This window comes from Bubalus kerabau, chromosome 3 (genome assembly GCF_029407905.1).
Source record: "Bubalus kerabau isolate K-KA32 ecotype Philippines breed swamp buffalo chromosome 3, PCC_UOA_SB_1v2, whole genome shotgun sequence".
Classification (NCBI taxonomy): Eukaryota; Metazoa; Chordata; class Mammalia; order Artiodactyla; family Bovidae; genus Bubalus; species Bubalus kerabau.
The window spans coordinates 80,532,724-80,559,459 of record NC_073626.1 but is presented as its reverse complement, the minus strand read 5'-3'; the positions used below and the strand labels follow the sequence as shown (position 1 = coordinate 80,559,459).

Below are 26,736 nucleotides of genomic sequence, written 5' to 3'. Positions count from 1 at the left end.
GATTTAGAAAGGGCAATTGTTTTAAATATCTGAACAGTTAGTTGTGGGATTTTTATTTTCCAGTTTCCATCGGGATATTAGCTAGATATCAACGACAGTCCTTGTTTTGCTTCCATTGAAAATATTTAGCAAGACTTCCCATGTCTTTGCTTTTACAGCCTATTAATACACTGGTTGACAGATGGAATAGAAGTGGCTAAGATATAATGAAAATTATATGAGCATTCAAGGCAAGTACTCAAAGTCTACTCATGGTTCAAATCTATTTACTAGGCTGACCAGCCAAGAGAAATCAGTTCAAAACTTACTGCATGACTTTTCATCTGATCCATCCTTACAATCATTATCTGTGTCACAGACCCAGCTCCTTGGGATACAGAAGTTATTGTCACAGGTGAATTGATCAGCACGGCAGGAAGTGGGTGCTCGAGTGGGACAGTTCTGCTCATCGCTGCCATCCAGACAATCGTTCTCTCCGTCACAGCGCCACATTGAGGGAATGCAGTGTCCTTCGCGTTTACACTCAAATGCTAAAGGTGAACAGGTAGCATCTACAATAGAAACGAATTGGTCATAAAGACATTGGCTTTTACAGCCTTTTAAATGAGATCTTACCTTTCAATGGGAGCATTATACAAAATGTGAAAGCCATCATCATTCGCTGACGTTTATTTGGCAACTATTATTTACATATTTTTTTTCTCTCTGAATCCTCACAAGGATACTGCCAGGTACATATAATTATCTGCATTTTTACAGATGAGGAAATTGAGGCTTTGAGAGGCTTAGGCATCTGCCCAAGACCAAAGCTCTAGTTGTCACGACTGTAAGGCCCATCCTTTGCTTCTAAGCTATGCTTCCTCTCATCATATGGCTCATTTGAAATTGATAAAACATTTATGTAAAAATCTGCACTTTTAAAAAAGAACAGTGCAAAATAAAACAAAACAAAATGAACCTTTAGAAATTTCAAAAATGTACAAATGAGCACTTTTATTTTCAAATGTCATTTCTCTTTCCGTTAATGTCTCCTTGATAGAAATTTCTGAGATTTTTTTTTTAATCTTTCACAATAGTATTTATTATAAATTGGATTACCATCAAAAGATTATAAAGGTTAAAATCACCATTTCACCCATAATCCATTTTTCACCTACAGGAGGAAAAAGGAATACAGTACATGAGATTTTCAAAATCTATTATTGCAAACACTTATTCCATGATACCATTCTCCCCAGTACTATAGATTAGATCCCATTTATTTGGGGTAGGAGAGGCCAAAATGCAGTGACTCTGCATGTCCATCCAATGTCAGAAAAAAATTTTATTGAGGATAGTCCAAATAATGCTAGAAATCATCTGTAACATTATCTATGAATAATATTCATCGTCTAGCTTTCTAAAAGCCTTTAGAGTACATATTCCTTTTTTCCTATAGGGATAACCTAAGCCTTTTTTTTCAAGTGCACCTCTCTCTATATATATCACAGGACGTATCACTAATATATAAGCTACTTACTAGATGTGGTACATTGAACCTCATCACTGTTATCAAGACAGTCATCGAATCCATCACAGCGATACCGAAGGGGCACGCATCTGCCGTTGTGACAGGAGAAGGAAAGAGTGCCGCACTGCTCCACCGGCGGCTCTCGGGAGGCGTTCTCCACACAAGTCAAATGATCAGAAGCTAGACTCATTCCATAGGGACAACCACACACCCGCTGGGAATTCGGCACTGGAAAGCAGAAGTGGCTGCAGTCGCCGTTTGGATTGGTGGGCCGGTTACAGGCATTAGACCCTGAAACAGCAATGCCCCCAAACAAGGTGGTTAAGCACAGTCCTTTTAGGTTGATCACAGGTTTGGTTTTGTGACGAAAAACGAATGGGAAAGAATACTTGTCAGACCCACTATTAGAGACTGACTTCTTCTTGGAAAGGAACATGCCAAATGACACATTCAATTTAAACACAGAGAAGTGCCGAAACGTGTTTTTCCTCCCATATGCTTAAAGTTAGCAGAGTTGAATAGAAATTCTTACACATTAAAATTATCTCAGTGACAGGAAGATAAAGCTCTCAGGAGTTATAGTAAATAAGAAGTATTTAAAGGTAAAAGGAGCCACCATATTAAATACATCCATACAAACAACCTGCCAACATTACTCACCTGTCTGGACTCTAGAATCATATACTTTGGCACGCATCACAGAACCAACACCACTTCGGAGAATAATCGATTGTCCAGGATTGTATTTCCCAAATCGAATAATACCACGTCTCCAATCAGTAACATATATATAGTCTAAGAAGAAATATGGTGATAAGTTTACTTGCCACAGCTCACCTGGGAAAATGCAATATGTTTGTAATGCTTCTTCTAAATGTGGGAAGCTTCTTTCATAAGTATCTGTTTAAATAAATATGTTTCTGTTTTACATAACTTGTAATTCTAGAAATGACTCTTTAGAAGCTTATATATATATATATTTTTTTTTTCTTAAAGAAAAAATTTATTTGTTGACTTTTGAGCCTCTGAAGCTAAGGACCTTTAATAAAACAGTAGAGTTGGAAGAATACTTCCTGACACAACAGTGCTAGGGAATAAAAACAGTAGAAAGAGTTGCTAGCATAGATATCTGAGAGAGATCCTACCTAGAAGCCTATATTATTAATAATAGTAGTGTTCAGATTCAGGGAAGAATATTGGAATATGGAATATTGTGATGAAACTTAATAGCAATTGGCCTTAGACCTGTATGGGTAAAAATCTTTTTAATCTCAGGATTCTTTTATACAATATGAGATGATGCCTCAAGAGACTGAGTTCTTACCCTAGCTTGAGCACTAAACTGCTGAGTGATCGTCACTGTGTGGAGGCTCATGTTTCTAGTAAAATTAATCTCTAAGTTCTCTTCCAGGTCAAACATTTTATATCCCATGTTTAATGAGAACATTTTTTTTTTAATTTGACTCTCAAATTTCAAAATGAGCTTTGAGAAGGCAAAGCATAGATATAGATAGTTCAAGAAGAAAATGTTAGTGTATGTTTAGGGATCAATAAAATTTATCCACATAAGTGTTCCTACACCTTAAAAGACAAAAATGCTCCACAAAGCTGAAAATGGAAGAGGCCATACAAGATTTTGAACATCAAAAATTCAGTTGTGTTCATTTTACCTTAGATACTAAAGCAGGGAAATAAACGCATATTTCAATAGAGTTTTCCAAAGAAAAAAACAATAACCAACTAAAAATTCCAACTGACCAGAAAATGACTAAGATGTCACAAATTTTATCATAAAATCAGTTTTCCTTATCTATGGTGTAATCAATGACTAATCCGTCATTGGACTCACTAGATCATATTTAGCCTGACTGGCAATCAAACTGCAAACCAGCAATGAAATAAAAACTGTATTTTTATTTAATTACAAAACATTCCAGCAAACAGCAGAGAAAATTTAACATGTTTATACTGTTCCTATGTGAGAACAAATAGGATGTGTAGGACAGCATTAGTAAAAAGGGAAAAAGAATGCACAGGCTGGGGAGAGGAGGGCTGCATATTTATAACTGACTCAAAAATCTCACAAGAGCACTTAAAATATTTTAAAATAACATGCACTCCTCCACAGAAAACAGAGGGGAATATGGAATATATTTACTAGTTATTCATTCCATACTACATGTGTATGAGAAAGTCTTTGAATTATAGTCAGTGTCTACTTTTTTTAAAAGCAGTATGCCAATGATTCACAGTAGGAAATTTCAGGACTTCCCTGGTGGCTCAATGGAAAAGAATTCACCTGCAATGCAGGAGACGTGGGTTCAATCCCTGGGTCAGGAAGATCCCCTGGCAGAGGGCATGGCAACCCACTCCTGTATTCTTGCCTGGAGAATTCCATGGACAGAAGAGCCTGGCGGGCTAATAGTCCGTAGAGTCACAAAGAGTCAGATACTTTGTGAGTCAAACTGAGTGACTTAGCACGCACACAGGAAGTTTCAACCTGAGACACAACTAGCCTAAGTGTAGGGCTTTGCTGGATCACAAAATGGCACCTCTCTAACCAGATTAATTATGGCTTGTCAAGCAGAACCAGGGTAGGTTTTAGTTTCTCCTTACTCTCTTGGTCTGGCACACACTACACAATCATTCACAGAAACCCTATTATCAAGACTAAACAAAGCTAGATTCTTATTCCCAGCAACCGAACACACAACAACATGCCTATACTCACAAGAGGGGAGATGGGAGCAGATGGGATGCACTGTTACATAAAAATGCCTCTAACAGAAAAACATTAATATTTCATCAACAAACTTAATGTTTTATTTAGACATAAGAGCACCATTTCATAAGTGACCAGTTTTTCTGGAATTATGAGATTGCCAAATGAGGATGAGTTTTATACAGCTTGCACAGTATAAATAAAACACTTTTGCTTCAAAACATACCTTGAGAGACAGCAAGTCCAAATGGATGTGTCAACTGATGTACATTGGTCAGGGCTTTTCTGTCTGAACCATCAAAGTTACTGTGCTCAATTTTATCAAAAAAGGCATCTACCCAGTACAATCGTGAAGAACTAGAATAACAAAATACTTAGTTACTGGTTATTCAGAAATTAGAAAAGCACACCTTATACTAAGGGCATTCAAAATCAGGGGTTTCCCTGGTGGCTCAGCAGTAAAGAATCCGTCCGCAATGCAGGAGACTAGGGTTCGATCCCTGGGTCAGGAAGACCCCCTGAAGAAGGAAATGGAAACCCAGGCCAGTATTCTTGCCTGGGAAATCCCATGGACAGAGGAACCTGGTGGGCTACAGTCCATGGGGTGGAAAAGAGTTGGACACGACTAAGAGCTGGACAGTTCATGGGGTCGCAGAAGAGTCATACACGACTTAGCAACTAAACAACAGCAATTCAGCTGAACAACATGTTCAGCTGACACATTTACATTCATTAAGCAAAGTTTAATAGTCTTATGTTCCCCAGAAAAACGAAGCAACTTTCATGAAGTGATTTTCAAATGTCTTAGAAAACCTGAAATGTTATCTTCAAGTTAAGAATTTCAGTTTTTGCCTTATTAAATTCACATTTAGGAAAAATACCGTTAGTGACTTTGAAAGGTTAAACACATTTCTTCCTATTTTTACTCCTATGAACTGCTTTTGCATTTGATATCTCTAAGCTTGTTTACCCTGTTACCTTTTCCTATATCCTTGACAGATCAATATCTTAAAATTTAAATCTGATATTCCAAGAACCCTCCCATAGTGCATATAGGCAAATACATATTTGTTGACACCAAAGATTTCCTATCCTCAAGATGGCCCCTGTAAAAATTGCACATGACAAGCACTTCATCAAATCCTTCTTCTATTTCCCTGAGTCTTGCCCTATTCTGCTTCCTCTAGCAATTTTCAGAATATTAATTTTAATGCATACATTTTCGTCCCAGCAGAAGCTGGCCAACTACAATATGTCTCCCTTAGCAGCAATTTGGGATGATTCCTACTTACCTCCAATCAATGGACAGCCCACTGGGCCACCCAAGAGTAGTGTTTACTACAGGTAAAATGTTAGATCCATCAGCCCATGCTCTCAGGATTTTAGCAGGACGGTACCAAACCGAGAAGAATATATACCTAGAAAAGGAGTTAATAAATCAAAGATGTTAACATTGGCACAAACTACGTGACAGGTTTAGCACAAACACAGATTCTCCAGAGAATTGCTGCAAACTAGTTTTCTGTAGGGTTTATATAAAAAAATATATAGAAAATACAAACAGCATTAAAATGAGCATCCAGGGCAGAGAACCACTGTGCTAGACTTCAGGACTGTTGTCACCAAGTAAGCTCTTCAAAAAGACACAATTCAGATTATTAATACTACATGTTCTTGAAATAAAATAAATGATGAGTAAAACAAAAACAAAAACAGATTTTATAATCTCTCACTTTCTTTCTAGATTAAACATCAAGGATCCACTAGATGACTCTTTGATCATCTTCCACAAGGAATTTGCAGCAAAGCATTTCATTCCTGATTAAAAATGCACCCAAATCAATGTACCCAAGATGTCTTACCCAATACATCTTTTTTATGCTTTTTTTTTTATTTCGAAGGGTAGCAAAAATGTAAGTGTAGCGGGGAAAAGCTCTTCTCTTTCATGTGAGCCTTAAGGACTAAAATGAGTCTTTTCCAAAAGGTAACTTTCTGAAATGTGATTTCATATTGTTTTAAATGAATGACTGATTAGGAAAGGAATTTAACGCCTTTTTAAAACCCACTGCCAAAGACTTAGCTTAAGATAAATTCACTAGAAAAATCAACATTTAACTCTCTATCGGGCAATAAAACTTCTTATCAATACCATCGTCAGTTTTAAAATATGTTAGACACACAGGCTTTGCAGTCAGATAGGTCTGGAATTTTAATACTAACTGTTGCTTAATAGCTGTGGGTCCTTGAGCAAGTTACTTTATCTCTCTGAGGTCCAAAACAGGTCTTATATATACTCACTCACAAACCAGCTTTTGGCTTAGATGAGATTATGCACTATGTAAAGTGTTTGCTATGTACCCTCAATCAGGCTTTAGTAAGTTACCAGTTATCACTTTTTTATTACTCTATTAAAACATAACTACCTGGTTTAAGACTTCATGGTAAGCTATCAAACTATCAAACATATTTAAATAAAAAAGGTAAGAACTAGAAGGGATGATGTGAAATGCTCTGTCTTTTCTTGCCTGACTCCATCAACAATGCAGTGGTTAAACACTTTGTGGTCTGAAAGACTTTTCATTCTGAAAACTACTGAATGATTTAGAAAGCTTTAGTAATCTTTGTATCAACGCGTTAAAGCTGGGAAGGAATTTGAGCCTTTCCTGATAATTCTGCTGCATATTCATTCCTTCTCCACCGAATCTGTGACTCACTGTTTGGTGCTATGTGACTATGAAAAAAACACAGTTCAGTGAAGGCTGGGAAAGCCAAAACTTAGCTAAAGGTAAGTGGTAGAGGTAAAGTGATGATTTCAGCATATGCTAAAAGGATACAATCTAAGGTGATTTCAATTTACATGGTTCAATCTTGTATTTACTAAATTTGCCAAATACCTATGGCATCACTTGTTTTCTTAAGAAAACATGAACATACTTACCCAGCAGTTGGATGAACTACGATTGACTGTGGGTTATTTAAATTCTGGATGATTGTACGTCTTGATTTATCAGCTAGCCTTATGACACTGATACTCCTATAAGAAGAATCTGTCCAATAGAGATTCCTCGAAATCCAATCAAAACTCAAACTTTGAACAGCTGGCACCCTGTTAGCTGTGATAATTTCTCTTCCTGTAAATTAAAATATGGACATGGTTTAAAGTAAGCATATTTTATATGATATACATTTTCCTATCACTGCATATTTAAACTTTGTGTGAGCACACAAAGAATATTTCAGTAACATGAATTCTTTAAAAAAAAATAATAAAGCAACTGTAAACTACAAAGCAACACATGAGATAAACCTAGAATCTACTCATCTCCAAATGTCTGGATCTCAAAGAATAGATATGATTCTGTTAAACAGAACCAGCAGTGATATGGCCTGGATTTACTCCCTTGTTCAACCTTTCAGAAAAAATTTCTCAGTACAGAACATCTGAAGAAGAGATACCTGAGTTCACATACTCACAACCACCACCCACAGACAGCACTGATAAGCTGACACTGCCAGGTACGACTGGGGGTATCTGTGAGGCATTCCCGCCCAACCTTCTCATCAACAATTCTTTCATAGCCACAAAGTTGCCAAGTTTGGGAAAGACCAGCAGCCAGAAAGGAAATCAGAACTGGGTATGAGGAGAAACAAAGACCACTTTTTCCTTTGTGAATTTTTATGCCTTTCCCCCTCTTTTTTCTTAAAAAAAAAAAAAAAAATGTGAATCAGAGTAAACAATCACACCTCTTTCTTTTGAAGGAACAAGTCTAATCTTTTTTCCATTTATTTATATGAGAAATTATACAAAGAAAGTCCTCTGTGTGCTAGACACCATACTAGACATTGAGGAAACATGATATTGCTAACAGTATTACTAACAGCAGCTTATACTGAGCACTTACTATGAGCCACCACTTCCCTGGTGGCTCAGACAGTAAAGTGCAGGAGACCAGGGTTCAATCCTGGGTCAGGAAGATCTCCTAGAGAAGGAAATGGCAACCCACTTCAGTATTCTTGTCTGGAAATTCCCATGGATGGAGGAGCCTGGTAGGCTACAGTCCATGGGGTCACAAAGAGTCAGACACGACTGAGCGACTTCACTTCACTTCACTTCATGAGCCTGAGATGAGCCCAAGTACTTTACATGAATTCATCCATCCTCACAACAGCTCAAGAGCAGGAATTACTATTATCTCTACTTTCCACATGGGGAAACTGAGTCATGTAAAAGTGAAGCATCTTGAGAGAAATGTGGACACTGTCTTCAAGATATCTATAATGAAGTAGGAGAGGGGAGGGGAGGCAATTAGGGCAAGAGGGAAAGCAATAGAAGAATATTGGCAGCTGTGATGGAGGTATGCCCAGGACGGTATGGAAATTATGGCAGGAAGTGCAGGAGGATGAGATGCTTAACCAGCATCACTGACATGAATATGAGCAAACTCCAGGAGATGGTGAAGGAAAGGGAAGCCTGGTGTGCTGCAATCCATGGGGTTGCAAAGAGTCGGACATGACTTAGCAACTGAAAAATGACAATAGGTGTAGAGAGGTGTGTTTTGCTTTTATTTATTTACTTATCTTGGCCCCACCACATAGCATGCAGGATCTTAATTCCCTAATCATGGATTGAACCAATGCACCATGAGGGGAACCAGAGTCTTAACCACTGGACCACCAGTGAAGTCCTATGGAGAGGTTTCCCAAAGGAAGCGGTGAATGAAGGGCTGTAGAAAAGATGTGGAAGTGGGAAGGACAGACACTGAGGATTCCACATGTTCAGAAGCATGGCTAGAGGTTAACAAGTTAATGATAGAGGCTAAAAGAAAGGAAGAAGTTTGGGTGACCACCAGATTTGGGGAGGGTGGGGAGGCAGGTAAGAGGTGACACCTTTCCCTTGGGCAGGAGGTCTGGAGAAGAGGAAGAATGGTGAATATTTAGACGAATTGGTTTTCAGGTGATCTGTGGGATATCCAGGTGAAGTATCCAACAGGCAATTGGTGCAATGGATGTGAAAACCAAAATGTGAGCTTGGTTTGAGACTTTTAGCACTTTCTGCAAGAAGCCTTCCCTGACCTTTCCCTTCATTCTCAGGTTAGGAGGAAAAGCATTCAGGAAATGGCCTATCATAAGTTTCCCTACACTAATTTATACTTACTACATTAGATGGTAACCAAAGACACAGAAGGTGCAGAATTATGTGGAAGAAAATGCACAATTAGAAGAGAGGACCCATGTTGAACACTAGAGATCACAATTGTATATAGGACAGATAAAGAAAAAACAAAACTAGTGGACGTGATGGAATTCCAGTTGAGCTATTTCAAATCCTGAAAGATGATGCTGTGAAAGTGTTGTACTCAATATGCCAGCAAATTTGGAAAACTCAGCAGTGGCCACAGGACTGGAAAAGGTCAGTTTTCATTCCAATCCCAAAGAAAGGCAATGCCAAAGAATGCTCAAACTACTGCACAATTGCACTCATCTCACAAGCTATTAAAGTAATGCTCAAAATTCTCCAAGCCACGCTTCAGCAATACATGAACCATGAACTTCCAGATGTTCAACCTGGTTTTAGAAAAGGCAGAGGAACCAGGGATCAAATTGCCAACATCCACTGGATCATCAAAAAAGCAAGAGAATTCCAGAAAAACATTTCTGCTTTATTGACTATGCCAAAGCCTTTGACTGTGTGGATCACAATCAACTGTGGAAAATTCTGAAAGAGATGGGAATACCAGACCACCTGATCTGCCTCTTGAGAAACCTGTAGGCAGGTCAGGAAGAAACAGTTAGAATTGGACATGGAACAACAGACTGGTTTCAAATAGGAAAAGGAGTACATCAAGGCTGTATATTGTGACCCTGCTTATTTAACTTATATGCAGAGTACATCAAGAGAAACGCTAGGCTGGAAGAAGCACAAGCTGGAATCAAGATTGCTGGGAGAAATATCAATAACCTCAGATATGCAGATGACACCACCCTTATGGCAGAAAGTGAAGAAGAACTGAAGAGCCTCTTGATGAAAGGGAAAGAGGAGAGTGAAAAAGTTGGCTTAAAGCTCAACATTCAGAAAAATAAGATCATAGCATCCAGTCCCATCACTTCATGGCAAATAGATGGGGAAACAGTGGAAACAGTGTCAGACTTTATTTTTGGGGGCTCCAAAATCACTGCAGATGGTGATTGCAGCCATGAAATTAAAAGACGCTTACTCCTTGGAAGGAAAGTTATGACCAACCTAGATAGCATATTAAAAAGCAGAGACATTACTTTGTCAACAAAGGTCTGTCCAGTCAAGGCTATGGTTTTTCCTGTGGTCATGTATGGATGTGAGAGTTGGACTATAAAGAAAGCTGAGCACTGAAGAACTGATGCTTTTGAACCATGGTATTGGAGAAGACTCTTGAGAGTCTCTTGGACTGCAAGGAGATCCAACCAGTTCATCCTAAAGGAGATCAGTCCTGGGTGTTCATTGGTATGACTGATGTTGAAGCTGAAACTCCAATACTTTGGCCACCTGATGCAAACAGCTGACTCATTTGAAATGACCCTGATGTTGGGAAAGATTGAGGGCAGGAGGAGAAGGGGACGACAGAGGATGAGATGGTTGGATGGCATCACCGACTCAATGGTCATGGGTTGAGTGGACTCTGGGAGCTGGTGATGGACAGGGAGGCCTGGTGTGCTGTGGTTCACGGGGTCACAAAGAGTCGGACACGACTGAGAGACTGAACTGAACTGAACTGAACTGAAAGAAAAAATGTTTAAGGAACAGTAGAAATAATGGTCAAGAAACAGAAGGAAATTCAGGAGTGTGTTGTCAAGGGGAAAAAAAACATTTAAGAAAATGACTAAGGTGCCAAAGATAAGAACTGAAAGTTTATAACAAAGTGACTGGAGGTGACTGGGATAAGATTGGTTTCAAGAAAGTGACATAGTGCAAAGAGGTGAGAAATGTAGATATGGAAGTAGGGCTTAAAAAAACGTACACCAAACTTTCAAGGTGCTTGTCCACAAACTTGAGGAGAGAAGACTGCAATCAAAAAGGAACATGAAGTAGAGGGTGGGTTGAAGGATTTTTAGGATGAGAGGGACTTCAGCATATCTGATGAGGATAAGTCAATAGATAAACAAAAAAAGTTGGAGAAGAGAAAGGATCACTGATGGGGCAAGTTCCCTGAGGGTCAGCCCATACTGACTTCAATTTGACTTTGAACAGTTTTTGCACATAAACTCACTGAATTTCACCTTCTCACTCGGAAAAACAGAGCAAACGTAATACCTCCCTAAGCAAAGTGCAAAGAGTTTAACCACTATTTTAAAAGGCAATTTTCTCAGCATGTGGACTTGAAATTTATTTTAAAAAGAAAGAAAGAAAGAAAACCATGATGAGAACTGCAGTTGCCAAAGCTATAGGAATCTGACCTGTGGAGGCACCTACGGGAGACAGCCTGTGTGTAGAAACACTGCAGATGTAATTCCAGTCCTCAGAAAAAAGGTCTTTTGGTTCAAAATAACAGATTAACCACAAGTTTATCTCCTCTTCCTTCCAGTAGAAGAACAGATGAAGAGAAAGAAACTGGAGAAGGGGTAACTAACTAAATAAAAGGTGAGATATACCAGCAGAGGTGAGCACCAACACCCACACATGCAGAAGCCTCAGCTTATCTGCACGCAGAGGCACCAGATTCTGAAAAAGGCAGGGGTGAGTAACTACCCTGGTATAGAGGCTTCCCTGGTGGCCCAGTGGTTAAGAATCTGCCTTGTAATGCAAGGGACACTGCTTTGATCCCTGGTCAGGGAAGATCCTACAAGCCATGGAGCAACTAAACCCGTGCACCACAACAACTGAGCCAACACTCTAGAGCCCACGAGCAGCAAATACTGAAGCCTGCACACCTAGAGCCTGTGAGCCGAACAAGAGCAGCTACCGCAATGAGCAGCCCACACAGCACCAGGAAGAGGAGCCCTCGCTCACTGCAACAAGAGAGAGCCCACCTGCGACAGTGAAGGCTCACCACAGCCAGTAAATAAATCAAAAAGGTGGTATGGGGAACAGCTGAACCCAGCCCCGAGCATCTATGACACTCCTCTCCTCTGCCCCCTCTAACAGACCTGAGAATTTTTTTCCTCGGGGGGAACTCAACTCAGAGAGGCTGCAGGCTGAGGACATGCGGCCCGACAGAGGACTGGGATCTGCACAGAACTGAACACAGGAGATTATGCCTGTGAACACTGAACTGAAGGGGCCTCCGCCCCCTCTCAACTGCACTGCTCCCAGAACACAGGTACTAGCTTCCTCCTCTTACTCCTCACCCCAACAGGGAGAAGGAGCATCTACTAAGAAGAAATTGACCATCTTCAGAAAGGATTTGCTGATACTGACATTTGGAAACTTCTCAACAAAAAGGCTGCTTGATCACCAACTGGTGAGGCCCGTTCATACCTATAGCTTTCTGGTCAGCACTTTATAGCTTTGCTCTTACTATCAAACAAGGCTCAAAGAAATTTAAGTTTCCTTCATAAAAAGGATATCTGAAAACAACCCCAAAAGAAAAAGCAACCCAAAGGAAATGGAAAGAGAAAAATTAATCATTTAATGTAATTAATATCTTCATAGACTAAGAAAAGATAAAATTTATTTTTAAATTAATTAATTTATTTATTTGCACTGGGTCTTAGCTGAGGAATGTGGGGTCTGGTTCTTTGACCAGGAATCACATCCGAGCCCCCTATTTTGGGAGCGTGGAGTCCTAGCCACTGAACCACCAGGGAAGTCCCAGGCTTTATTTCTAAAAAGAGATAATCAGAGAGCAAGAAGGAGCTCTTCAACATTGAAAATTAAATATCTGATAGACTAAAACTAAAATGCCAAAAAAATCTCACAGAAAGTATAACGAAATGATAGAGATGAAAACCAGGAAAGGAAAGATAAGAAGAAAACAGATGATTAACCTAACATGCTTGAATAGAAAAAAGCAGGGGCAAGAAAACTCCCAGAATAGGAGAGAAATCTCAAGATGAAAAGGATCACAAAAAGATTCTAAAAGTTTCCAAAAAGAAACAAAAAGACTCTCCCCCCAGGAAGGTCATATACACTGACATGCTACTGCAGATGGCACAGGACTTCCGACATGGGCTTCTAGAAGACAGTGCATCAGTGTCTTCAAATTTCTAAGGTAAAACTACTTTCACCCTACACCTTGTCAAATGATCGAGTTGCAGGGCAAAATAAAAGTAGATTCAGACTCAAATTATATACCACCCTACCCAATTGAAAGCTACGATACAATGTGTTTCAGCAAAGTATGGAAATAAGTCTGGAAAGAGAAATAAATGGCTTGCCAGAAATAGGAAAACCAGCAGAGAGAAGCAGCAGATGGAGGTCAGAAGAGCTGTGTGCCAGATTCAACTATACAGCAGAGGGGGAACAAAAATCACAGATTTTGCATTTGATAAATATGTAGATACACAGACAAGCATTTGATAGATCTGTTTGGGGAAAATATAATAGCTACAGAAGAAACTAAGCAAATGAAGATGGAGCAATTGTTAAACTCCAGGGGGAAAAAAAATCAACATTTGTTCAAGAAATGTCATCATGAAAGACTACTTGATTTAGCAGTGAACAAAAAATTACGTTCTAGCTTTTTAGGGAGAAGGAGAGGGAAAAGGAGAGCTGATTCCTTATCTGTAACAAGGAAAATAAATGTCTAAAATGACAAATCAAGAAAAGGTACTGCAACAGAGAAGAATAACCCTGATTCCATATTGCATCTATTCCTTTAGCTCTAACCTTTGTTCTCTGCTGCCTGTGCTTAGCGTGCAGGCTCGGCACCTTTTGTAAAGGAATGTTGCCTATGGGATAAAATACACAGGATAGCCCATTCTCAAGGCTGTGACATTTAAAGGTATAAATTTTCCCTTCATGTAGAGATAAAACCCTGGAGTAGGAAACAGCAACCCACTCCACTATTCTTGCCTGGAGAATTCCTTGGACAGAGGAGCCTGGGTGGCTACAGTTCATGGGGTCGCAAAGAATTGGACACGACTGAGCAACTAAACACACACACACACACAGAGAAAAGGCTCCCCAGGGGGCCCTAGTGGTAAAGAATCTGTCTGTGATGCAAGAGACGCGGGTTTGATCCCTGGGTCAGGAAGATACCTGGAAAAGGGAATGGCAACCCACTCCAGTATTCTTGCCTGAAGAATTCCTTGGACAGAGGAATCTGGTGGGCTACAGTCCATGGGGTCTCAAAGAGTTAGACATGACTGAGTGACTAATACTTTCTACTTTCTTTCTCTAGAGATAAAAAGTTGCAGAACAGAGAACAGCTTTTGCTTTGTTGGTAGTTTATAGGAACATGGTAAACAGATTACATGGATAGCTCCAAGGACAAAGGATTCACCAGCCAAATCGTCTCTGCTTTTAATATAAAAGAGGCCTGAATTGTAACTTGGGTAAGATGCTTTTTTGGGATACTAGTCCACCATCTTCTTGGTCTGCTGGCTTTCCAAATAAAGTTGCTGTTCCTGGCCGGAGCACCTCATCTCCAGCTTTACTAGCCTGCCATGCAGTGAGTTGTATGAGCTTAGACTCAGTAACAGTATAAGCATTAGTAAGTATTAGTAACTTACTAATTACCTATCAGATCAGATCAGATCAGTCGCTCAGTCGTGTCCGACTCTTTGCGACCCCATGAATCACAACACGCCAGGCTTCCCTGTCCAACACCAACTGAGTTCACTCAGACTCATGTCCTTCGAGTCAGTGATGCCATCCAGCCATCTCATCCTCTGTCGTCCCCTTCTCCTCCTGCCCCCAATCCCTCCCAGCATCAGAGTCTTTTCCAATGAGTCAACCCTTTGCACGAGGTGGCCAAAGTACTGGAGTTTCAGCATAGCATCATTCCTTCCAAAGAAATCCCAGGGCTGATCTCCTTCAGAATGGACTGGTTGGATCTCCTTGCAGTCCAAGGGACTCTCAAGAGTCTTCTCCAACACCACAGTTCAAAAGCATCAATTCTTCAGCACTCAGCCTTCTTCACAGTCCAACTCTCACATCCATACATGACCACTGGAAAAACCATAGCCTTGACTAGACGGATGTTTGTTGGCAAAGTAATGTCTCTGCTTTTGAATATGCTATCTAGGTTGGTCATAACTTTCCTTCCAAGGAGTAAGCGTCTTTTAATTTCATGGCTGCAGTCACCATCTGCAGTGATTTTGGAGCCCAGAAAAATAAAGTCTGATACTGTTTCCACTGTTTCCCCATCTATGTCCCATGAAGTGATGGGACCAGATGCCATGATCTTCATTTTCTGAATGTTGAGCTTTAAGCCAACTTTTTCACTCTCCACTTTCACTTTCATCAAGAGGCTTTTTAGTTCCTCTTCACTTTCTGCCATAAGGGTGGTGTCATCTGCATATCTGAGGTTATTGATATTTCTCCCAGCAATCTTGATTCCAGCTTGTGCTTCTTCCAGTCCAGTGTTTCTCATGATGTACTCTGCATATAAGTTAAATAAACAGGGTGACAATATACAGCCTTGATGTACTCCTTTTCCTATTTGAAACCAGTCTGTTGTTCCATGTCCAGTTCTAGTTGTTGCTTCCTGACCTGCATATAAATTTCTCAAGAGGCAGATCAGGTGGTCTGGTATTCCCATCTCTTTCAGAATTTTCCACAGTTTATTGTGATCCACACAGTCAAAGGCTTTGGCATAGTCAATAAAGCAGAAATAGATGTTTTCCTGGAACTCTCTTGCTTTTTCCATGATCCAGCGGATGTTGGCAATTTGATCTCTGGTTCCTCTGCCTTTTCTAAAACCAGCTTGAACATCAGGAAGTTCACGGTTCATATATTGCTGAAGCCTGGCTTGGAGAATTTTAAGCATTACTTTACTAGCGTGTGAGATGAGTGCAATTGTGTGGTAGTTTGAGCATTCTTTGGCATTGCCTTTCTTTGGGATTGGAATGAAAACTGACCTTTTTCAGTCCTGTGGCCACTGCTGAGTTTTCCAAATTTGCTGGCATATTGAGTGCAGCACTTTCACAGCATCATCTTTCAGGATTTGGAATAGCTCAACTGGAATTCCATCACCTTCACTAGCTTTGTTTGTAGTGATGCTTTCTAAGGCCCACTTAACTTCTGTTAGGTCCATACCATTTCTGTCCTTTATCGGGCCCATCTTTGCATGAAATGTTCCTTTGGTATCTCTGATTTTCTTGAAGAGCTCTCTAGACTTTCCCATTCTGTTGTTTTCTTCTATTTCTTTGCATTGATCACTGAAGAAGGCTTTCTTATCTCTTCTTGCTATTCTTTGGAACTCTGCATTCAGATGTTTATATCTTTCCTTTTCTCCTTTGCTTTTCGCTTCTCTTCTTTTCACAGCTATTTGTAAGGCCTCCCCAGGCAGCCATTTTGCTTTTTTGCATTTCTTTTCCATGGGGATGGTCTTGATCCCTGTCTCCTGTACAATGTCACGAACCTCATTCCATAGCTCATCAGGCATCTATCTCTCAGATCTAGGCCCTTAAATCTATTTCTCACTTCCACTGTATAATCATAAGGGATTTGATTTAGGTCATACCTGAATGGTCTAGTGGTTTTCCCTACTTTCTTCAATTTCAGTCTGAATTTGGCAATAAGGAGTTCATGATCCGAGCCACAGTCAGCTCCTGGTCTTGTTTTTGCTGACTGTATAGAGCTTCTCCATCTTTGGCTGCCAAGAATATAATCAATCTGATTTCGGTGTTGACCATCTGGTGATGTCCATGTATAGAGTCTTCTCTTGTGTTGTTGGAAGAGGGTGTTTGTTATGACCAGTGCATTTTCTTGGCAAAACTCTATTAGTCTTTCCCCTGCTTCATTCCATATTCCAAGGCCAAATTTGCCTGTTACTCCATGTGTTTCTTGACTTCCTACTTTTGCATTCGAGTCCCCTATAATGAAAAGGACATCTTTTTTGGGTGTTAGTTCCAAAAGGTCTTGTAGGTCTTCATAGAACCGTTCAACTTCAGCTTCTTCAGCGTTACTGGTTGGGGCATAGACTTGGATTACTGTGATATTGAATGGTTTGCCTTGGAAACGAACAGAGATCATTCTGTCGTTTTTGAGATTGCATCCAAGTACTGCATTTTGGACTCTTCTGTTGACCATGATGGCTACTCCATTTCTTCTGAGGGATTCCTGCCCTCTACTTACTAATAATTGTATTAGTAAGTATTAGTAACAGCATAAGTATTAGTAAGTGTAAGTATTTAGAAACATGGGGACAAAAGAATGGTAAGGAATTACCTCTAGTGAGCAAGTCTCAGTTGGGGCAGGGTAGAGCAGAGTAATAGAGTTTTTCATTGATAACAGCTATAATAATAGCTTTTGTTGTTCTTCAGTTGCTAAGTCATGTCCAACTCTTTGTGACTCCATGAATTGCAGCACACCAGGCTTCCCTGGCCTTCACTATTTCCCAGAGTTTGCTCAAACTCATGTCCATTGAGTCAGTGATACCATCCAACTATCTAGCTAACATTTACTGAAAGTATTTACTATTTTCCAGGCATTATTCTAGGTATCTTAAAAGCATTAACCTAAAATCCTATCAAAAACATTGAGTTATGTAGTGCCTTTATTATTATTCCTATTTCACAGTAACATTCCCAAGATTATACAACTAAGAAATGTCAGAACTCAGGATTCGAAACTCAGCAGTGAGCTCCTGAGCTGGCCCTCTTAGTTGCTATGTTATTGTGACTACTCTTTTTTCTTCAGACTTCGGTTTTTGACCCATTAGTGGATGGTAAAATCAAAGTACTGGATCGTGATGGTACCCAACTGATAAGGTCTGACTGATAGTACCCAACTGATAAGGTCTGACTAATTTATCTTTCTGTGAGGATTATGAAGATTTTAACAGAATTCCAATCAACTAGAAACTTACAGTAAATCTATATTTACATATAATTCGTATCTTTAAAAAATAAATATTCTTATTCCATTTAGGTAGTGTAGCAACTCTATACAGAGATCATTCCATCGGCTCAATCTGGCTGCTTGAATAAAGGGAACAGCCTCTAGTCAATTAACCCATTAACAGCTTTCATATATTTAACCCTCCTTTAATGAAGTGTCGATATGGTAATATTTGTAGCTTTCCAATTACATCAATAATTGTTTAAAATTCAGTCTCATTTGTAACTTATTTTGAAAATAAAGGAAGTGTTCGCTTAGACCTAATTTATACATTTCCCTATCTAAAAATATTTAGCAAGCTTAGTAAAAGATCCTGCTTAAGAGGTGAATGCAAAAGTTTTATAGGGCAAATGATTAGTATTATTATTGAAAACAGACAAAACAAGAAAGAAAAAAAAAAACTTTAAAACCATTCTCACCTGTACCATCGAGCTTTTGTCTATAAATAATGTTTTTCTTTGTATCTGAAAAAAAGATAGCCTTCTCGTGGGCATCAAAATCAATCCCAAGGAAGATGGAAGAAGATCCTGTCACTGGAAGGATTACCTCCGTCTGGTGAGAGAGGGTGAGTGGGATGCCACGAACAGCCAGATTAGATGAAAAGAGCAGAAACCGCTCAGCAGCTGTAGAAAGAAGGACACACACAGTCAACCACAGCATGGTTCTTGCCTTCTCCCAGTTCCAGAGATAATACTTTTATACCCATAAATCACACCTGATAATTCTGAAATAAATACAAAAAATATGTAAAAAACATAGTTGGAAATAATGGAAAGAAGGAAAATACTATAAAGGCAGTAAGTATTACAATCTTACTTCTCCCTGAGAAATTTATCCTTAGGATTAAACTTATATAACACATGATGTCCATATGCTGAATTTCCAAACTGGTATTAACTGAACAATGATTCGATCAAAATTCTCAGTTACATTAACTTCTGTGTAGAGATCTATATCAAGAATCCTACTGCAGTTTAGGAGATGCGAAGACCAGCAAAAAAGAAGATTAACAGCAACCAGGTAAATTATTTAGAAAGAAATAAAGGGAGGAAAGCAGAAAGGGAGGAGAGGAATGAAGGAAATAGGAAAGAAGAAGTGATGTGTAAAATCAAAGAAGAAGGCGGAGACAATGGGCCAGGAAATCAAAAAGGAGAGCACGGTTTTTGCAATGAGGGTGATCTTTATCTGAATCTAGGATGACCTACAAAGTGAACAAATTTGTTCAAGTTAAAATAAGAGGATTTACATACTAATCCAGAAGTAACAGCAGGGAGTAAGAATGTGTCAAAAGCATTAAAAAGGAGAGTTGTCAAAGGGACAATAAATGAGAGAAACAAATACTGTAGGAGTGCATTTCATCATCAGATGAAGACGAGGCAGCGTTATTTTAATGTGAGTAGATGTGCAGGTGATCAAAGAGGAAGACTACGCATTTAAGGCATGAATGAAAACCAGAACATAGAAGCAGATATAGAGAGAAAATCTGAACTGAGGAGTAAACACCAGATGAAAAAATGAGCTACCCCAACACTTAGGAGTTTAGTTTGGAATATAGCAGTAAAGCGAGGTGGGATCAAGATGTGATTACCTGACTGGCAAAGTGGTGAGCTAAGAGAAGTCAATAAAAGTGATGGCAAGTGCTTCCCACTAGGGTTAAGACTAACATCTAAAGGTATACATGTGGTAGACTAAAGGGCTCAAAATTAAATCCTATGAATTTCAAGAGCATGGTTTAAAGAAAGAAAGTGATTTCAGGAATGAGAGCCACCCAAGGGAACCCTGAATGTGTCCCAAATGATGGAAATTTACATCTTCAAACACGTTCTTTGTACAAAAGGAATGGTGCCTACAAAGGAAGATGCCCATGGGCTACCAAAAGCTTATTCGCTGTGAAGAAGTGCTACAGGAAGCTGGCCCAGTCTCAAAGCAGTGCATGCACAGCCCTGTGCTGACTGTCAGAAAGATAGTCCAAAAGTGATCTTACCAACACAGTGATAGTCATCCCAATCCGGAATGTAGCCAAGCCTACACTTGCAACGGTAACCCAAACCACCATTGAATGTTCTGTGGCTGAGGACACAGATGTGCTGACAGCCCCCATTTTCATGTGCACATGGGTTTCTTGCTGGAAGGAAAAATGTACATTGTTAAATCTCAATTAGAAATGCTTATTTACCCAAGACATGCGAAGCCATTTTGCAACCTGTGGGTGCAATGGGTTTGAAACTCCTTGGAGACATCACTACTGGTTATTACTGTATACATCCGTTTAACTGCTCCCAATCCTACTGCTGCTCTTGAATCTACTCTTAAACTGCTAGTGGCAAAAAAAAAAAAAAAAAAATTCCTGCAATTGAATAGCCTTGAGGGTTCTTATCCTCCCAGTAACTATATCGCTTTGTCTGCTAGCATCAGTGATTAAAATATGACTTCCCCCAAATAACCTCCCTGGATACTTACTTTGTAAGACAATTTACCACCAAAGATTCTAAGAGGTAAACATTATTATCCCAATTTTACAGAAAAGAAAACCAAAGTTCCAAAAGGTTTGACAACTTGCTCAAGATTATTTAGTTGTTAAACAACTAAACTAATATTCAAATCCAGATCTAATTCCAAAACCCTACATGTCGGAAACACAAACCAGTCTATACATCCAAAAACAATTCTCAAGGCAATGACTTCAGAAAGTTCACTGTATGCAAGGCTGTCAAAATTTAAAATGTCTGCTTTTGAAATTGTTTTCTTATCCTTTAACTTACTCTTTAAAATAGTCTCTTTACCTTCTCAAGTAGATTCATTTTGAGAAACACAGGCAGATATCATTCTGAGGCAAATAATATAATTTAGATGATGAAACTGGGTTATACTTTTGGTCAAGGGCAGATGTGAGTTTAGTAGCCCATGAATTGATCATTCCAAATAGATATTTTCTAATATAGTATATACTTTCATATATATATATATAGAGAGTATATATTTTCCAATGAAGTGTTTGTTTGTGTAGGAAGGGTAGTCATCCAAAACCATCAGTTCTAGAGGTTGGTTGGTTTGGGTTTTTAAAATCAGCCTAATTACTTTATAGTCTTTCTCCAGCAAGCCAGACCCATCACTTAGCATTAGAGATTTAAAGTTACATCTTTCTTTCTCTGAATTACTGTTCACTGATATTAAGCTTTCTTCCAATGTAGCCTAGTTTGTGTTTCTTTTCTTTGATGCATAAGCAAATGCAGAAAAGAGCTATGGACCCAGTCCAGTCATGTCAGTTTAAAACCTTGAAACAAAACTTATTATAAATAACATAAGACTTAACAGTGTCTGAATCAAAATATTTCATTTCTTTGATTAGTGACTATCCTGAGAGACACCAAACCCAATGCTAAACAGGTGTCATACAAGGAAGAAGAAGAATAAAAAAAAAAAAAAAAAGCTCTGGCACTACCTAAATAAAGTGGCCGCTTAGGCATGTCATTTTCTTCTTCTGGGTCTGGCTTCCTTGACTGTAATATTAGGAAGATGAATTGGGAGATTTCTCCCAGTAGACAAAGGATGGGTAATTTTAGTTGGGTGTATTTGCTGCTCTTTCTCCAGCCTGTAGACAGGATCTGGCACACTGCATATGCCAATAAATATCTGTTAAACACATCTCTATGTTCTTGTCGACTGGGCATTTTAATTCCGAAATACATCAACTTCTCTAAAATACCCATGACCTGCAAAGCTAATTTTAGCTAGTTTAACTCTCTAGATAATCCATCAAACATTTGAGAACACCTCCCAAATCTCATGAGAACTTTGAGAAAACCTTTCTAACCAAGGCCTGTACCAAGCAGGGTTTTCCCTCTGTTGGGGGGAGCCTACCATAGGGCTGCCTGAGGCCATGGTAAACAGTCACTCCGAATGGCTTCAGGGAAGAGCGGTAGTACAATCTGGGGTTAGTCTCCTTGAACTTGTTTGCCTTCAATACAGCCATCTTTGTCCAATCAGTGAAGAACAACTGTCCTTCGAACAAGCTTATTGAAAAGGGATGAGGAATGTCCGCACCTCCATGAATTACTGTCATCCTGTTACAAAAGAGATATACCATACAGTTTTGATTAAAGGTGGAATTAGTTCACATATATACTTAAAAGCTAAAAAAATTGCTAGCTACTACTATAGAATATATAGACAAGATACATTTTAAGATGCAGGTGTATTTCTGTCTATACTTGCTAGAAGCACTTCCATGTTGCCTCTAAGAAAAGAGCCTTGGCACTTATAGACCAGTCTCTGCCCTAGCTAAATTTTTTGAGAAATTACTGCTTTCCCACCTGTTCTTCATTCTTTTAAGGTTGCCCCACATATAAAAGGGTTAAGATGTGAAACATCATTTTGAAATTCCTAGGGGAAAGAGTGTAACAAGGGATGGGAAATCTGGTAGAAGATGCCTTCAACACTCACTCCACTCACAACACTGCACCACTGACCCTTTCTCAGCCACTAGGGAACAAGATAGCAAGTTAGAAAATTCGACACATGGCAAACACACACCTATTTCCGATGTCACTCTAGACAGCAGAAAGCACAGGGCTACCACTGACTTGCCCTTGCTTGATTAAACTGTCAGCTAATCACTTGATAGTAGAGACAGAGTGCCCAGAACTGCTTAAATAGAAGACAACAGAGGTAAGAAGTGCCAGACAAGGGGAAGAAATCAACATTGCTGCCATGACTACATCTACAGAATCAGTCATTCACTGAGGCCACACAAAGTGAGGTGGAGGATGATTCATGAAAGAGAAAAAAGTTAGGCAATTTCTCAATTGTATGATTTATACGATTATTTTTGTCATTAGGTTAATTCATAGTCTCACTTTGGGAACCAGTTTCAGTAATAAGAAGTCATAGCCTTAATACTCAATCTCTTCACTTTAACAAATAGAAATTGTGGCAAACTGTGATACGATCCTTACAAATAAAGGAGAAACAAAAGTATCATGGGTCTTTTAATTGAGAAAAAAGATCAAGTCATTTGGAAAAATCAAATTGACACAAGTAATTTTTTTTGGTCAAAAGTTAAAGGCTGTTTTAACCAGTTTTTGAAAACACCAAAAGAAGAGGATGTAAAATAGTTAACAATTAAATTAATCTATGGAACAACAGACTGGTTCCAAATAGGAAAAGGAGTATGACAAGGCTGTATATTGTCACCCTGCTTATTTAACTTATATGCAGAGTACATCATGAGAAACGCTGGGCTGGAAGAAGCACAAGCTGGAATCAAGATTGCTGGGAGAAATATCAATAACCTCAGATATGCAGATGACACCACCCTTATGGCAGAAAGTGAAGAGGAACTAAAAAGCCTCTTGATGAAAGTGAAAGTGGAGAGTGAAAGAGTTGGCTTAAAGCTCAACATTCAGAAAACGAAGATCATGGCATCCTGTCCCATCACTTCATGGGACATAGATGGGGAAACAGTGGAAACAGTGTCAGACTTTATTTTTGGGGGCTCCAAAATCACTGCAGATGGTGACTGCAGCCATGAAATTAAAAGACGCTTACTCCTTGGAAGGAAAGTTATGACCAACCTAGATAGCATATTCAAAAGCAGAGACATTACTTTGCCAACAAACATCCATCTAGTCAAGGCTATGGTTTTTCCAGTGGTCATGTATGGATGTGAGAGTTGGACTGTGAAGAAGGCTGAGTGCTGAAGAATTGATGCTTTTGAACTGTGGTGTTGGAGAAGACTCTTGAGAGTCCCTTGGACTGCAAGGAGATCCAACCAGTCCATTCTGAAGGAGATCAGCCCTGGGATTTCTTTGGAAGGAATGATGCTATGCTGAAACTCCAGTACTTTGGCCACCTCATGCAAAGAATTGATTCATTGGAAAAGACTCTGATGCTGGGAGGGATTGGGGGCAGGGAAGAGAAGGGGATGACAGAGGATGAGATGGCTGGATGGCATCACTGACTCGAAGGACATGAGTCTGAGTCAACTCCGGGAGTTGGTGATGGACAGGGAGGCCTGGCATGCTGCGATTCATGGGGTCACAAAGAGTCGGACACGACTGAGTGACTGAACTGAACTGAACTGATGGTCAACTCTAATTTGACTAAGAAGATGAAGGAAAAAAGTATGCCATAGTCTGCATTCAAAGGTTGTTTAAATGCCTTTGAAGTATATCAGGTAAAAAGTCAGAATTTCTCTTTAAGTTTTAAAAAATATATAAGAGCAGTATAATCCAGTTAATTCCCACCAGATAATGTTAAACCTATTTACTAGGGGGAAAATAGAAAACTAAACTATAAAATGATCTTTGGAAACAAACTCTAAGGGACCCAGAATAATGAACTCAGAAGTTAATGAAAATAATGTGCTTCATCTGGGAGTGGGGGAGGGTTTGGAGAAGAGAAATCAAATTTGAGTGTTAACATGGAACAAATTAAAACTCAGAGCAGGTCACATCATGCAAATGTCAACACAAAGATCATTCAAGTTATGTCAACCAACAAAGCAGTCTTTTAATTCTAGTTCTTCAGTATCCCTCCCCATAAATTTTACGTACTTCTCCCAAACTTATAAAGATGTATTTAAAAAAAAAAAACTTCTTACCTTTTAAGTCCATCATAAGTTACAGTCTCAATGTAATCAAATCGGGAGTCAACCCAGTAAACACGCTTTGATACCAAATCCAGGGTTATCCCACCAGGCCATCCCAGCTTTGTTGTTACCAAGTCTTTACGGTTGGAGCCATCCATGTAAGCTCTTTCTATCCTCGGTACTCCAAAAACATTCTGCCAATCTGAGAAAAATAAATAACTACAAAAGAAAAACAAAAGATGAGAGAATCAGCTATTTTACCAGTTTACTTAGTAAATATCTTTTGAGATTGTGTGTTTGGATCAATGGAAATCTCTTCTAGCTGATAGGAGAACCATGGAGGTTTAAAACAATAGAGAAATTTTAAAGCATTAAAAATCAGAGACTGTGAAGACCAATTGTGGAGGGAGGGGGTCAAAAACTCCAAATAGCAACTATGAAAATGCACAATTCGCAGGCAAAAAAAAAAAAAAGCTTATCTACCTTCTAACCTTCTTAATTTTTCTCCCCTGTTCCCTGACCCCATCTTTCACTTCTCTATTTATAGCCAGCAAAAATGCTACCAGGAAAAAAAAATCTATCAAGCCATTTCCCTTCTTAATTCCTCATTCTAAGGCACAGTCTAGACATCATATACATCATCTTCAAGGAAGGACAGATCATGAAATAGAAATGAATAATCACCAGCACTTAAGCAGCCTCAAGTTCACCCAACACTTCCAAGACCCAACTGTGAAAATCTAGGCAAAAGCTAGTCTCTATATAACTGGTCTTAAATGTGAAGATCAGGAAAATTTTAATTTATACCTGGAGAAAACACTGACATCTCAACACTTGTCTCTAACAGGAAATCACTAAAAGGGACAGGTCCGGTAGGGATAGAGTCGAGTATTCAGATTGTTAGCTCAGAAACTCCATTAGGGATTGTAGATAGAGAAGGAACTTTAGGGAGGCTTTGGGAGACCACAGTAAGTTAATGAGCACTCAAGAAAGTAATGGAAAAATCATAAAACAATGTGGGTTTGCTTGACTTATAAAGCAGAGCAAGTGGCATAATATCAAAGCCAGACAGGTGTCCTTAACAACAAAACCAAGCTAAATTGCTTACCACAAAACCGTGCAACAGAAGCATGAGACATGCCCGAAAAGAGCAAAACAATCATGGAAAATAAGGCCTACAACCTGCCCAGTGATGTCAACAAGTTAATGACACCTAGGGCATGTTCTTTGCATGCACAAAAATACTAATTTAGGGAAAGGTGATATTTCAAAGTGAAAGACATTCGTACTGAGATCTGAATTTTTTCCACAGTGCCATGATGATCCTAGATACGCCTCAAAAACTCTCCCACCCAACAAATAGGAGGAATTAATGACCAAAGACTCAAAGAATGAAAAAGAAGGTGGTCTTATTCACCTTCCCTCTCTTCCTTTGATTATAAAAATGTAACCCACTAAGTACTTGGGGCAGCAACACTAACATCCTATGCTAATAAATCACTTATCTATCACTGCCTCTTGCTAAATTCTTTCTGTACTGAGGCATAAAGAACTGGGGCTCTTCAGAGCCCTCCAAAACACCACCCAGTGGTTTTAGATCTATCCCCTGCTTAAAACAACTTCACAACTCAAGAGTGATCGCATTAATAATGGTTTAGTTGTGACAATACTATTAGAGTAAGTCAGAAAAAAGAATTCAACCTCTCAGCCAGGAAAACATGGCAAACACTAAGCATAAAACTCATACCCCAATAACATTACATATTTTTAGGACATTGGTAGGAATATTTGGACTGCACATCCTCAAATTGGATTGTATTTAGCTAAGCCCTTTAAAGCTGCTATGAAAAGAGATATGAAATAAACAAGGATTCTACAGTACTGAGCATAAAGAATCTTCAACTATGCCAATGGATATTTTGTCTAAAGGGGGAGAA

At 39.1% G+C, this 26,736-nt stretch overlaps 1 protein-coding gene across 1 annotated transcript in view; it reads right to left on the bottom strand.

Annotated features, from left to right (window-relative positions):
• Window positions 1–26,736, bottom strand: part of LRP2 (LDL receptor related protein 2) — a 178,683-nt gene that overhangs the window by 88,276 nt on the left and 63,671 nt on the right. Inside the window, exons 13-22 of the mRNA XM_055572305.1 lie at window positions 24,812–25,018; window positions 22,072–22,274; window positions 20,195–20,335; window positions 18,630–18,833; window positions 7,171–7,363; window positions 5,525–5,650; window positions 4,459–4,589; window positions 2,171–2,305; window positions 1,520–1,801; window positions 309–551 (exon numbers count right to left, since the gene is read on the bottom strand). Coding sequence (XP_055428280.1) covers window positions 309–551; window positions 1,520–1,801; window positions 2,171–2,305; window positions 4,459–4,589; window positions 5,525–5,650; window positions 7,171–7,363; window positions 18,630–18,833; window positions 20,195–20,335; window positions 22,072–22,274; window positions 24,812–25,018 — 1,865 coding nt within the window. The remainder of the gene's footprint in view (window positions 1–308; window positions 552–1,519; window positions 1,802–2,170; window positions 2,306–4,458; window positions 4,590–5,524; window positions 5,651–7,170; window positions 7,364–18,629; window positions 18,834–20,194; window positions 20,336–22,071; window positions 22,275–24,811; window positions 25,019–26,736) is intronic.